The sequence below is a fragment of the Vicia villosa genome, linkage group LG2 (genome assembly GCF_029867415.1).
Source record: "Vicia villosa cultivar HV-30 ecotype Madison, WI linkage group LG2, Vvil1.0, whole genome shotgun sequence".
NCBI classification, from domain to species: domain Eukaryota; kingdom Viridiplantae; phylum Streptophyta; class Magnoliopsida; order Fabales; family Fabaceae; genus Vicia; species Vicia villosa.
Window position 1 is genome coordinate 132,144,185 of NC_081181.1, and position 14,830 is coordinate 132,159,014.

General features: G+C 37.2%; 1 protein-coding gene across 1 annotated transcript; it reads left to right on the forward strand.

Annotated features, from left to right (window-relative positions):
• The first annotated feature begins 2,725 nt into the window (after nucleotides 1-2,725).
• Nucleotides 2,726-4,890, forward strand: LOC131646825 (exocyst complex component EXO70B1-like). Its single transcript, XM_058916782.1, has one exon. The coding sequence runs from the start codon at nucleotides 2,772-2,774 to the stop codon at nucleotides 4,761-4,763; it is 1,992 nt and encodes a 663-aa protein (XP_058772765.1). The 5' UTR covers nucleotides 2,726-2,771; the 3' UTR covers nucleotides 4,764-4,890.
• Nucleotides 4,891-14,830: the final 9,940 nt, after the last annotated feature.

The window sequence follows — 14,830 nt, forward strand, 5'->3', positions numbered from 1 at the left end:
CCAAATCCTTGGGGAGTAGTGATTCATGGGGGTACACACATGAAGAAGAAGCTGGGTGGAATATCAACTTGGAAGAGTAGGATCATAAAGGCTCTTTTGTCCAAGAGTCAAGGACCCATGACGCTTTGTCCAAGAGTTTAGGAAAATAGAACTCGAGAGCTGAAATATTAAATAACCTAACACAGATGAAGGCAGCGCACCAGGGGGCTGAACTCTGAAGGGATGTTTCAGAAAGCGGTTCAGAGAGAAATATGTGTTATCGAGAAACACCGTAATGAATCTTCAAAAGCAATCGTAGAAAGTTGAAATGAAAATAGTCAAAAGGGGTGCCAGGTAGGCGAGTTGGCCCTTGAAGATATGGCGTTTAAGGGATCAAAAGCAATGTCAGACTTGGAGGTGGATTACTGGGCCATGACAAAAAACAAAGCCCACATACACAAAAAGAAAAGGCCCATAACATTGAAGGAGAAAGAAATAGTTTTTGTATGAAATCGCGAAAGAGAGGAACAAAAGGAACCCTAGAAACTTACACGGACAAAGGTGCATCGACCCAGGAAGGCAACAAAGACAATCAACAAATTGAAATCTCAAAGTCTTTCTTCTCGGTTTTAAGAAGGCTAAAAGTTAACAACATCTCAACAATCATTAAGGAAAGATTGCATAATAACGATCCGTCGATTCCGTAGGTGTCAGCAACTCAATCTTCTGAAGGAACAACTATCTGCAGCATGTCAACTAAGGACACAAATCGAATTCAAGAAGGTATTGAAAACTAGATGACAAAAAAGGTGTGGAAATAAATATATGAATTGGGGATATCATGTTCCAATAGGGAAGAAATGTTTGTGGAAGCAATTAGGGTGATGAAGATGCGTGATATAGAAGGAATAAAGGCAGGGAAGGAGAAAAATACAACATTGCAATGAATATAATATCATTTAATATCATAGGGTGTGGGATGCCAAAGAAGAAAAGAAGATTATCTCAGATCATAGCTAAGGGACAAACTGATATGGTTTTCATTCAGGAAACAAAAGCTTAACACATGGATGATGCACTTGTAAAATCTTTATGGGGAAATAATGATGTGGAATGGTTGGTGAAGGATTCTAAAGGAGCTTCAAGAAGGATACTAACAATGTTGAAGAAGGGAATTGTAGTGCCACTCTTCAGTTTAAAAAAGGAAGGATCACTGGGTGTGTGCTGAATTTAAAGGCCAGGTTTGTTACTTCGTCAATATCTATTCTTCATGCTTGATAGATAAGAAACATATTCTTTGGTTAGAACTAGTAAAGTTGAAAAATAGTCCAGGGGAGGGAGGATGGTGTATAGGAGGCTGTTTCAATACAATTAAAGACTGATCTGAAAGAGTGGGGAGGACTAATCAAAATAGAGATGCAGGTATGATTGAATTCAATGAGTTTATAGATTTCATGGAGCTCGTGGATGTACTCATGTACCTTCTCATTGTTCTTCATGTTGAGATTCTCATACTGCTTACATAGAGACTGAAGCTTCACCTTCTTCACTGATGAGTCACCACCATAACACCGTACCATCGTGTCCCACGCAGCGTTCGCCGTTGTCGAATCAGAGATCTTCTCAAACACATTTGCATCCATGCACTAATGGATGTAAAACAATGCTTTATGATCTTTCTACTTCGTTTCTCGTTGTGCGTTTCTTTGCGCTTCCGTTGCTTCTGCAACAACAGGCGTGTAACCGTCATTGATGAGATCAAGCACATCTTGAGCGCCAAGCAACACACGCATTTGAATCATCCACTAATTCCAATTCTTTCCATCAAACACTGGAAGTTTCATATTCAAACCACCGTTTCCACCGTTCCTTTTTGATATTGTGCAAAAAATCACTCTGATTTCACCAAACACTCCTGTTTCCCAATCCCTCAAAATCAAGAAATGTGATTCCGATATGATTTCAATCTTCAATTCACCGTGAATGGAATGAATCCGAAATTAAAATAATCACACACCTCACGTACACTCGTGTTTCCCTTCCTGTGGATCTGAACCGGAGCTCTGATACTAATTGTTGGAACATAGCGGAACAAGATGAACAAGATGAAGATGGAAGAATAGAGAATATTGTAACTAACTTTTACTCAATTGAAAAACAGTTACAAAAATGATTCTACGCTATTATCAATTACAAAGCAAAACTCCAATATATACTAAACTTATATTAAGGCAAACTATTTAAAGTCCAACACAAGATCTAAAACAAATCAATCAATTAACACACTCTAAATATGCAATTAGACTTCAACAATTCGAACCCACACTCCTGTATGCAACCTGTTGTCCTAGCTATCAAGTGATGCCTTAACGGGATCAAATGTATTGATATTTGTTAAGTTTCTCATATATATATATATATATATATATATATATATATATATATATATATATATATATATATATATATATATATATATATATATATATATACTTTTATTTTTTTAGTAATTAAGCAATTTTCATTTTCTTTTAGTGCTTCTTGAATTGTTCATTTTAAGTTAGTGTCCACGACGAAAAGAAGAAATAACATGGACGGCGAGTTACTACGGTTTACCGGTTATATTAAAATATGACCTCGTCTTTTTAATGTTTCTAGAATTAGTCAATTCCAATTATTAAGAGTTTCTTATATTTAAATAGTCTTGTTGTACCATTCCTCGAAATTTCATTTGATTATATCTTGAGTTAATAATCAAAGTGTATCTAACACATTAAAGAAAAAAAAAAAACATGATCATCCAAATTGAAAGGTTATTCAGATTTGTGAGTTTTACATCATCTGTTGTTGGATTGCTTTGTTACGCTCTAAGCTCTTCTTTCAACCATCTATTTGGAGATTGGAACTCATGGAAGATTATTCTATACACTCTTTTCAGTTTCATCATCAGCCTCCTCATTTTGTTTGCCAAGATTTGGCAGTCATCGAGAAGTCTCCGATTCAAAGCTCACACCGCATTTTTGGTACTGACAATTACCTCCGTGTATTCCTTTTTCTTTGATAAAGAGATGAATGAAAAACCAGATTCATTTAGCTTGATTTCATGTGCTGCTTTTGCTATCATGTCAATGAGCTTGTCGAGGCAATCTCAGTGCGGATTTGAAGTGGATCTTCTTTATTTTTTCCTTGGATCCCTAATTGTGTTACTCATGAAGATTAAATTGCAGTTATTCTTTGTTGGAGCAGGTTTCAGCTATTCTCTTATTATTATTCGATCTTCTTTCACTTCCTTCAACACCACAGCAGAAAATGAGTATTTAGAGATTGGAGGTGAAAATTCAGTAGTCATTGAAATGACTTCACTGTCACTATCTAGTATGATGCAACAATTTATGACTTGTACTGAAGCGCTTAATCATGAAAGTACAAGTCTCATCGAGAGGCTTATGGAGAAATACAATACAGATACAGATACGCGTGATTTTGTAATGGATACTCTGTCGTCAAGAAAGATAGATAATCTTCATGAATCTGCGAAATTGATGTTAGCATCTGGTTATGAGAAAGAATGTTCTGATGCATATAGCTGTTGGCGAAGGGTATTCTTGCAGGAGTGTCTCATAAACAAAATATTTGGGTTGCCAATGCCAACTACAAACATCAATAATAAGATGGATAAGAATGAGAGGGAGCAATATTCAGATACCATGTTTGAAAGATGGATGACTGCTTCGGATGTAGCTATGACAATCTTGTTTCCCTTTGAACAACAGCTCTGCAATCACGTCTTCTCGGGGTTTTCCTCCGCGGCTTCTACCTGTTTCTTTGAGGTTTGCAAAGAAGCAACGTCTCAGCTGCTGTGTTTTGCAGACGTGCTTGCTTCGGGGAGCCCTACAAAATGGCGTTTGTTCAAAATGCTACAAATATTTGAGCATTTGGGTAATCTAATTACGAAATTCCAATCACTTTTTCCAGAATCGATGTTACTTAACGAAGCAGTTGCAGTGAGGAATAGATTAGGAGAAGCTAGCAGGGATCTTTTCATGGAAATGCATAATGTTATTTTTAGAGTCCCAACAGCAAAGAACACTGTTAAGTTTCATGGCGATATTCATCCGGTCACTTCTGAGGTTATTAGTTATGTGTCGATTGCATGCTTGTCGCGGCAGAAGTTGGAAAATATTTTACAGACATACTCCAAGGATGGTAATGAGATGGAAGCATCTTCATTTTTCGTGAAGCAGATGGAGCAGATAATGGAGATTTTACCTAAGAAATTGATAGCCAAGTTGAAAAACTGCAAAGACCCTGCTTTGCGCCATATTTTCATGGTAAATAATAGGAGCCACATAGAAGCTATAAATCAATTCTATGAATTGGAAACTATTTTTGGCAATGATTGGTTCCAAAATAACAAAGCTAAAATTCGACAAAACGTTGAGCTTTATAAAAGATGTTCGTGGAATATGGTGTTGGACTTTCTGAAGGTGGACAAGAATGACAACATTACAGAAGAATTGTTGAAAGAGAAGATACATTTGTTCAACACTCACTTTGAAGAGATATGCAGAGTTCAGTCAGATTGGTTTGTTTATGACAATGATCTAAGGGAAGAAATAATATCATATGTGGAAACTGTCTTGCTTCCAGCCTATGGAATTTTCATTGGGAGGCTTCAGGATATTCTTGGTAACCAAGCTTATGATTACATTACATATGGAATGTTAGAGATTCAAGATAGACTCAGTCAGATGTTCATGTTGTACAGTAGTAGTAATTTGTAATATAAGTTTAAGATATTAAGAAAAGTTTATTAAGTTTATTTTTCTCTTTATTTAAATAATATTTGTGAGAATATTCCTAAGAATATTAGGATTCTTGACTCTGGTGCTACTAATCATATGACATTTGATTCTGCATTACTTTCCTCTTATACTTCACCCTCAAGTATTTCTTATATCACCATTGCCGAGAACTCTCATGTTTATGTTGTTAGCACTAGAAATATTGACTTCCAATCTTCATTCAAGTTACTATACTTCATTTTCCTACACTTTCCAACAATTTAATATCCATCCACAAGTTTACCCATGATCAAACTTGTAAAGTAACTTTTTTTTTACTTCTCATTGTGTTTTTAAGAACCTTACCATGGGGGAGACGGTCGAAATTGATAAAGAAAATGAAAGGTCTTCTCTAAGGATCCAAATGGTCCAAAGGTATTATTCCAATGTCTCCGGTCTAAGTCTTCCTCTTCTACCACACAAATTTGGCTTCGACACAAGCATCTTGGACATCTTTCATTTTATATAATTAAGTCTATGTTTTTGTATTCGTTTTACAACATTTTGTTGAATCTTTTAAGTGTGATATCTGCCAGGTAGCAAAACACAACCATGTCTCTTTTCCTTCTTGTTATAATAAAAGTGATGAATCATTTAATATTATTTATTCTGATGTTCGGGATGCTGCCCCTACCTCTAATATTATTATTGGTGCAAAATGATTGGTCTCATTTATTGATGATTGTACTTGAGTAGCTTTGATCTTCTTGATGAATACTAGAACAATACAACTAGACAATGGTCATATAAAAAGAACTCGACCCCAAAATGGTAAAGAATATGTCATTCATACTTTTTCCAACTTCACTAGTAAACATGACATTATCCATGAATTCACATGTGTCAGCACCCCTCAACAAAGTGGTGTTGCAGAAAGAAAAAAATCGCCATTTACTTGAAGTTGTTTAATCTCTCTTATTTCAAATGTATGTTACCAAAACTAATTAGGGAGAGGAAGTTTTTACTGCTGCCTATTTGATTAACAGGCTCTCATCTTGAGTCTTAGATAATGTTTGTCCTATTCAATTTATGCTTTCATGTTTTTCCTATGCTCCATATTACAGAACCTTGAGTCTCATGTGTTTGAATGTGTTGCGTTTATTCATGTTCATAAATAATATCGCAATAAGTTAGATCCCCGTGTTGTCATATGTATATTTTTAGATTATCCTAACAAAAGAGGGTACAAATGTTATCATCCTCTTAGTTGGAATTTTTTATCTTCAAAAGATGACACCTTATATAAAAATGTGTCATACTTGACTCGTCCTTAGTCTCACGGGGAGAACATAGAGTTTGAGTATGAATTCCTTACCCTTGATCTAAGCCTCCTTGGAACACATATCCTTATTCTCAAGTTTGAACTACAATCTATAAGTGTTACTAATACTCCCATGATTGAACTTGAACCTGATTTTATAATTGTTCCTGGTCCTCCAATATCTTTTGTTTTGTATGAATTTGTATCTTCAGCCCAACTCTAATATATCAAAGAAGTAAACCTGACTCACTCAAGAAACATATTCAATCTTCAAAACTGAAGGTGCGTATTAAAAAAAAAATTCTGTGATTCTCATAGTTCTCATACTTGTGATATAAACATTAATGATTTTAAATTACTTTGAGAGAATATAAATTACACCCTATCTATATCGATATTATATTGTTAAATATGTCTCTTTTAAGAACCTCTCTATATTATATATATTTTTTATAGTTGTTGACTTAAAGAGGTAAGAAGCCATTGGCTGCAAGTAGATTTATATTCTGAAACACCCTATAACAATTAGAATAGTTAGTTAAATTAACTTATTTAAACTAGCATAGTTCAGCTTGCTAGAGGTATCAAACTACTTAATTAATAAGTTAATTAGTTATATTTGCAACAATTAGAATAGGAATAGTTAGTTAAATTAACTTAGTTAAATTCTATTATAACTTGTTACTTATTCTCCAACTGCCTAGTCTATAAGTTGGCATTGTAAACAATTTCAAATCAATAAATCACTGAAGTTTGTAGTTCATTCTTTTGTTAACACTTAGAAGGTACATGTATCTTTTGTTAATACGACATTAAGTGTGGGTGATACTTAACCATTAAAATATTAATGTAATTTAAAGCATTTTATAAAAGAAAAAGTGAAGAAAAAAAAAATACTATTATGATTTTGAATATAAACTAAAAAATAAAAAATGATGATTTAAAGAACTCGACATGCAGTTGTGTTAAATCCGAGGTTTTAATTTGTCACTCTCTCAAAAAAAAAGTGATTCACCTCTATTGTTGATGTAAAATAAAAAATTTAAAAAAAAAGGCGATTTCCGATGAGTAACGAAAACGGAATCCGGCGAGTGCGTACGGCGGACTCTCTCTCGATCTGAAACCTTTTCCGGCCAACATTGGGGCTTTATCATTTCTTCGATTTCGGTTTAAACTCCTGGTCTTCGGGTCAGGGACCTTGTCGAGGAGGTGATTTGGGGCTTCCGATTTAGGTTTTGAAGGGTTTTCAGTTTCTGTTTTTTGCCTTTCATTTTTGTTCGTTCCTTCTTCTATAGATCATGGGTAGCGGTTCCATCTTTCACGGCAACTGGGTAGAGACAAGGAGGAAACAGTTCAGGCATTGGGCTCCGAGGTGGGAATCGTATTCCACTTCTGGTTTTCTAAGAAGGGAAGAATACTCCAAGCTATTGTCTCTTTACATCGCTGATTTCCCAGAAGGCATCAAAGCAAAGGAGCTGTTTGATCTTTTTGGATGCATTGGCAATGTGGTGGAGGTTTCGATAGCACCGAGAAGAAACAGCTTAGGGAAAAGGTTTGGGTTTGCGAGGTTTAGGGAGGTCGAAGATTTGAGGCTGCTGGAAATCAGTGTGGACAATGTCCAGATAGCGGGATCCAAAATTAAAGCCAATATCCCTAAGTACGAGCGTGTTAAACCTGTTGTTCAGAGGCGGCAACAGAGTATGAGGCGTTTTGGGGGAGGTAGGGAGGCAGCTGAAACATCGATGAGAAAACCAGTTATGGCTTATAAGAAGTTTGCGAACGACAACGGGAACAGATCTTTTGTGGATGTAGTCACCAACAAGCAGGTTGGCAGAGCAGAGGCTGAGTCGGTTTCAGTGTCTTTCTCTTCATCTGAAGCCGATTTACAGAGACTTTGGAGGGCCTATGTGGGGAGAGTGGTACTGCTTGGATCCACTTATCATATTCAAACAAAGCTGGAAATGGAAGGTTTCTTTAACATCAATGTCACTCCTCTGGGAGCTTCTTTATGTTTGCTGGAAGAAACAGAAGAGGGTATTGTTAACAACCTTATTGAGGAAGGTGAAGGGTGGTGGAGGAATTGTTTTGAGGAGGTCGTGAAGTGGGACGAAGGTGTTCTGGATGAAGAGCGGATAATTTGGCTGAGGATTTTCGGAGTGCCTTGCCAAGCTTGGAAGGCAGACTTTTTCTTGGCACTGGCAAACTCGCTAGGGAAGTTTATCTGCCTGGATGACCACACAGCAAGCGAGAAATTCAGAGATGTAGCGAGGTTGAAGTTGGCAGTCCCCCTGAATAGCATTCTGCCAGATTCGGTCTTGGTTGAGATTAATAGCAGGGTATTTCGTTTAGTGATTCGGGAAGACAACGGTGAGCGTATCTCGAATTCGGGTTATTCTAAATCTCTACTCTCTGATTCTTTTTCTGGTTCTGTGGACTCTGAGGATGTTTGGACTGGAGATTTATCTGAGAACGACAAAGAGGTCGAAGATGTTATTGAGGAATTCTCGTCGAATACGGTGTTGTTGGGTCCTGTTGCAGGGGATGTCGTGTTGGATTCGAGAAGGGCGGAGGAGGCTGATGATAGGATGGGGAGTCCGAAAGTTTCTAGGGGTAAGGAAGCAGCGAGAGTGGAAGGGGTTGAGGACAACAATTTAGAAGGTTCGTCGGAGACGGTTTCAATTTCTTTTGTGGCTGACAGTTATTTACCGGCACAGGAAACAGTTTTGCGGAGTGGGGATCATCACCGCGAGGCCCCAATTAAGGACTATGTGGGAATTCTGGATGGCGGAAACGGTTTGTTTGATAACGCGGTGTCTTCGGCTAGAGAGAAGAAGAGACAGTTAATAAAGAAGGCTAGAATTAAAAAATTAGCGGATGTTGGAGGTGTGCTTCATAGGAGATCCATTCGGCCTGTCAAGAAGGTTTTTGGGAAAAGTCATAATCAGTTGGGCAAGTGCACAGGGAGGAGGCGGAAATCCATGTCATACAACAATCTACTAGCCTCTAAAGACAGTGGGACGGATATCTTGCATTCTGCCCCAGCTATTTTGTGTGATGTTAATGACTCGGAGTCTCTTGGTGTTGACAGTGGCTTTTCAGACATCAACAGAAATAATTGTAGGATGTGGGGTAACTTGGACTGTGAATCCGGTTCGAAAATGTGGAAGGCTATAGAAGCTTTAGGGGTTTCGGGTGTGGGCAATAAAAGTGTTATCTTGGAGCGACTTGAGTTTTTGGAGAAGGAAGCTTTAAGAAAGAAGGAGTCTAAAAAAGTTGTATCATGATTATTGGATCTTTAAACATTAGAGGGGGTGGCAATGCTCTAAAAAGGAAAAGAATTAATTCTTTGATTTTTAAGGGTAATGCGGATGTGTTCATGTTACAAGAAACTAAATTGGTAGATATTCAAGACTTTATTGCTAAAATTTTTTGGTGTGCAAACGGTATTGGATATTCGTTTTCTAATGCGACGGGTAGATCGGGGGGTCTCTTAACTTTGTGGAAGGAGGAGGTGTTGGAGGTTATTACTAGTTTCAAAGGAGAAGGTTATCTCGGCATCAAATTTAGAAAAAGCAATAATTTCTTCTACTTAGTAAATATTTATTCCTCTTGTGTGTTGGCTAAGAAAAGAATTCTTTGGAGAAGGTTGTTGGATTTAAAAGGGTTGTTCAATGATGGGGAATGGATTATAGGAGGGGACTTTAATGCGATTAAAGAGCGTGGAGAACGAAAGGGTAGGATGGTGTTGTCTAACACAAATGAAATGGAAGAATTTGCGGATTTTATTTCGGAAAGCTTGTTGGTGGATATTCCTTGTAAAGGAAAAAAATTTACTTGGCAAGGAGGTGATGGTAGATCGAGGAGTAGAATTGATAGATTTTTGGTGTCGGATAAAGTGGTGAACGATTGGGGGATAGTTGGTCAATTTGTGGGGGATAGAGATTTATCCGACCATTGTCCTATTTGGTTAGAGGTGGATAACAATAATTGGGGCCTGAAACCGTTCAAGTTTAATAATGAATGGTTCTCTTTTGATTCTTTTTTACCCTTTGTGAAGAAGGAGTGGGGAGATCTAAAGGTAGAAGGAAGAGGGGATTTTGTCTTGAAAGAAAAACTCCGGCTTCTTAAAGGAAGACTTAATTGGTGGAACAAAGAGGTGTTTGGTAGAATTGATTTGGAGATTGAGGAGGGCGTTAGGGATATTAATTGTGGGGATGAGTTGTTGAATGAGATGGAGGGAGATTTTCAACCCGAATTTCTTCAAAATAGGAAGGAGGCTACTAGTCGCTTTTGGACCAAGTTGAGAATTAAAGAGAATATGTTGTTACAAAAATCTAGATTGAAGTGGCTAAATAAAGGGGATTCAAATAGCGGTTTTTTCCACAAAGTTTTGAAAGACAAGAGGAGACATAATCATATTGGGCCGCTAAACACTCCGGGCGGGTCCTTGACTTCGGTGATGGAGATTAAAGATGAAGTTGTCCGTCATTTTTCTTGTAAATTCGAAGATGATGGGGACTTTGGTATGACGTTAGAGGGGATACCGTTTGATGTTATAAGTGGGGCGAATAAAAGGTGGATTGAAAGGCCTTTTCAAGAAGAAGAGGTAAAGGAAGCTTTAGCTTGTTGTGGGGGATCTAAGAGCCCGGGGCCCGACGGTTATACTTTTCATTTCATCAAGAAATGTTGGTCTTTTCTTAGTGCCAATTTCATGAGATTCCTTGATCATTTTTATGCGGGGGGAGAGTTGTCGAAGGCGGTGACATCTTCTTTTTTGGCTCTTATTCCGAAATCTCCTAACCCGTTAGATCTTGATGACTATAGACCTATTTGTTTGGTAGGGTGTATGTACAAGGTGATAGCAAAGATTTTGGCGGGAAGATTGAAACTTGTTTTGGATTCTATAGTCTCTCATTGTCAAAGTGCTTTTGTTCCGGGAAGGCAATTACTCGACGGTGTTCTAGTTGCTAATGAAGTGGTAGATTATGCTCGAAAAGAAGGTAATTCTTGTCTTCTTTTCAAAGTTGATTTTGAGAAAGCTTATGACAAGGTTTCTTGGAATTTTCTCCGGTTTTTGTTGGTTGAAATGGGGTTTGGAGATAAATGGAGGAAATGGATGGAGTTATTAATTTTCAAGAGCAACATGTCGGTGGTGGTTAACGGTAGTCCAACCAAGGAATTTGTTGTCAAACGGGGGCTTAGACAAGGTGACCCTTTATCACCTTTTCTTTTTGTTTTGGTAGCGGAAGCACTTGCTCGGTTGGTAAGAAAATCCGTGGAATTAGGGGGTTTTGAGATGTTTGATATTAATCGAAGGTGTAGTGTGGATATTCTCCAATTTGCGGATGACACTTTGTTGGTTGGAAAGGGGACGTGGAAACATGTTAAAGCGGTGAAGCTAGTGTTGAGAGCTTTTGAGTTGGTGTCGGGTCTTGGAATTAATTTCCATAAAAGCAAGTTGATTGGAGTTAATGTGTCGCATAATTTCTTGGAGGCCGCCGCTTGTTTTCTTTCTTGTAAAATGGAAGAAAGTAACTTTTTATTTCTTGGGATCCATATTGGTATAAATCCTAGGAAGGCTTCTTCTTGGAATCCTCTTTTGGAGAAGGTGAAAAAGCGTTTGGCGGGTTGGAAGAATCGTTTTCTCAATCTTGGAGGTAGAATCACTCTCTTGAAATCTATATTGTGTTCTCTCTCTATCTTCACTTTATCTTTCTACAAGATGCCGGTTAAAGTGCTCAAAGAACTCAATAAGATTCAAAGCAATTTCTTATGGGGAGGGGTGGAGGAAAAAAGGAAAATTCATTGGATTAGTTGGAAGGTTGTGACTTTACCCTTTTTAAAGGGGGGGGGGGTTTAAATATCAAGAATATTGCCGACTTCAATCTAGCTCTTTTAAACAAGTGGAGATGGAAGATTATTAATGGCTCTAATTCTTTGTGGTATGAGATCTTGAAAGCTCGTTACGGAGATTTATCCTTGCATATTCTATGTGGAGGCGATGCTCACGTTTGCACTTCTTCATCCTATTGGTGGCGGGATATCTTAAAGGTTGGTTTTTTCCCTTCATCTATTTCATCTCTTTCTTCCGTTGATCCGTTGATTTCAAATTGTTGTTTCAAAGTGGGAAATGGTTTCAACACACCATTTTGGGAGGTGCGGTGGTTAAACAATTGTGCTTTGATGGAGACTTTTCCGAATCTTTTTTTGTTGTCTTCTTTGAAAAAAGTTTCGGTAGCGGCCATGGGAGGGTGGAGTGAGGGATTTTGGAAGTGGGGGGATTTAGGTATTTCGGGGACCACGTTTCTTGAGCCCGGAATTGCTTTGGAATATTCGGCTTTGCGCAATCTTTTGGAGAGTTTTGGCGGAATTCAAGAAGGGAAGGATTGCGTTGAGTGGTCTCTTGACTCGGAGAAAGGATTTACGGTATCTTCTTGCTACTCCATTTATGCTCAAAAGCGCATTCCCTTTGGTCCTTTGAATAGGCACGATGAGGCGTTGGAGTTGATTTGGAAGATGGAGATTCCATTTAGGATTAAAAGTTTTGGTTGGAGGCTTTTTGTGAATAGGCTTCCCACAAAGGAGCTATTGGTGTATAGAGGTATTAACTTAACTTCTACTAATTTAATGTGTGTTTTTTGTGATTCGCACTTGGAAGATAGGGACCATATCTTCTTCAAATGTGTTGTGATTAATTATGTTTGGAAGGAAATTGCTAAGTGGGTGGATTTTCCGGGTTGGAACATGGAGGATTGTATTCCTTTTTTTATGGAATGGTATTCGATGGGCCGTAGAAAAGGTATTAAAAAAGGCAAATTGGAGGTGTTTTGGTTAGCCACGTCTTGGATTATTTGGTTGACAAGAAATGGTTTTTGCTTTAGGAATGAGACTTGGAATGTAAATAATATGATTTGGAATATCAAGATCTTGATATGGAGATGGTCTTCTATAGGCGATATTGCTCATCCCAATTGTTGCTTTTACGATTTTGTCAAGGACCCGGTGTCTTTTATGTCGTAATTATAATTGGTTTGTAATATTGACTTTTGACGGTGTTAATCCGTATCCTGTGTAACAAGGTTGGAGAACCCTTAGTTCTCCGGTTATTAAATTCTTGCTTACAAAAAAAAAAAAAAATTTGTCACTCTCAAAATTCAACATGGCATCCTTGCATATTTTGATAATGAAAAAAATGCTTCTAATTAAACTGAAATAAATTGTTTGAACGAAATTTTCGGTAAGTTATTTGAAAATTTTGGTATACAATAATATTTTTGGTAGTTCAATTGAAATTTCAAGAAATTTATAAAATATTTTTCGAAAATTTCAAAATGTACCATTTCTTATAAAAAATTTAGCGCAATTTGAAAATTTCTGATAGTTCATTTACTCATAAATTTTAACGAACATGATTTTGCTGATAGTTTAGTACGGTCGTGATTGCACCGACAATATTTGTGGTCCAAAATGAATCCAAAGTTATATAAATATGGGTCATCTGTTATTGAGAAAAGCATCTCAAAATGTCTCTTCCTCAATTTTTTATTAAGGCAGAAGTGTACTTCAACGGAGACAAACCTCCTGTTGAGTTCAAGCTTTTGAATGACACCACATTTCTCACCAACTTGATAGACAAGTTGAATTGTTGCCTGATACCGATAACAGAAAGGTGAGAAAGATCGAGTTTCGTGAAGATTGGATTGATACTAATGGAAGGGTGAAATGCAACCTTATTGAGTTGAAGACCGATGAAGATTTGACGGTCATGTGGAGATTATTTCTTTGTAGGCTAACTAAAGAGTCGATCGAGTTTGATGTGAAAATTTCAATATCTGTCGACGACATAATCAATGCTGAAATATCCATAATCATCTAGTAGTGTCTAGGTTTTCATGATTCGTTTGTTTTAAGTTATGTCACGTTCGAGTTTGTTTTAATGTTTTAAGTTATGTTCACGTAGTTAGAAAGCCTCAGCCTCAGCAGCCTTAACTCGGGTTGCCACTCTATCGGTTATCCTGCCTCCAATGGACTCGTCCTTCTCTTGGTTCTCACTAAAAAATAGAAAAATGACAGAATTTAGTGAAAGAAGCATGTATTGAAAATTTTAAAATTTCCAAAAATTTTCAAAATTTTCCGGCATACAGATAAATTTAAAATTTACGGTACAAATGAACTCAATAAAATCCAAAAATTTTAAAATTGTTGATAGAAAATTCCATAATTTTCATAAATTCCAGAAGGATTTTTTGGAAATTTTAAACTAAAAGTATTATAAAATAAAGAAAAAGGTAAACAAGATACACAAGGGGGACCAAACCAAGACCCCTTAAGAACAAAGCCTAAGCCTAGGGGTACCCTCCTTGTCTAAAAGGTAGTCCTTAACTAAAATAAAAGGCACAAAAGTAAACTAAGAATAGCTCCGACTGGACAATCCAATGTTCCCAATAAAACCAACACAAAAATTGGCCTCCCTAAAGACATGGGATATCATGAAATCAATCGTGCGAGAATACTCAATACAACAGAGCCAACGAGATATGATTTTCCAAGGAACAAGCGAAGAATCGGAGAAAGCTTTCACCACAAGTATACAATTGGTTTCTATCCAAAGCTTTGTCCAGCCCAAAAATCTAGATTTTTCAATAGCTAAAATAGCTGCCATCAATTCAGCCATACCAGCATTTCCCTCACCCATGAAATCCGAAAAACTCCCCACAGGACACGCATTATCATCCCTAAAGATTCC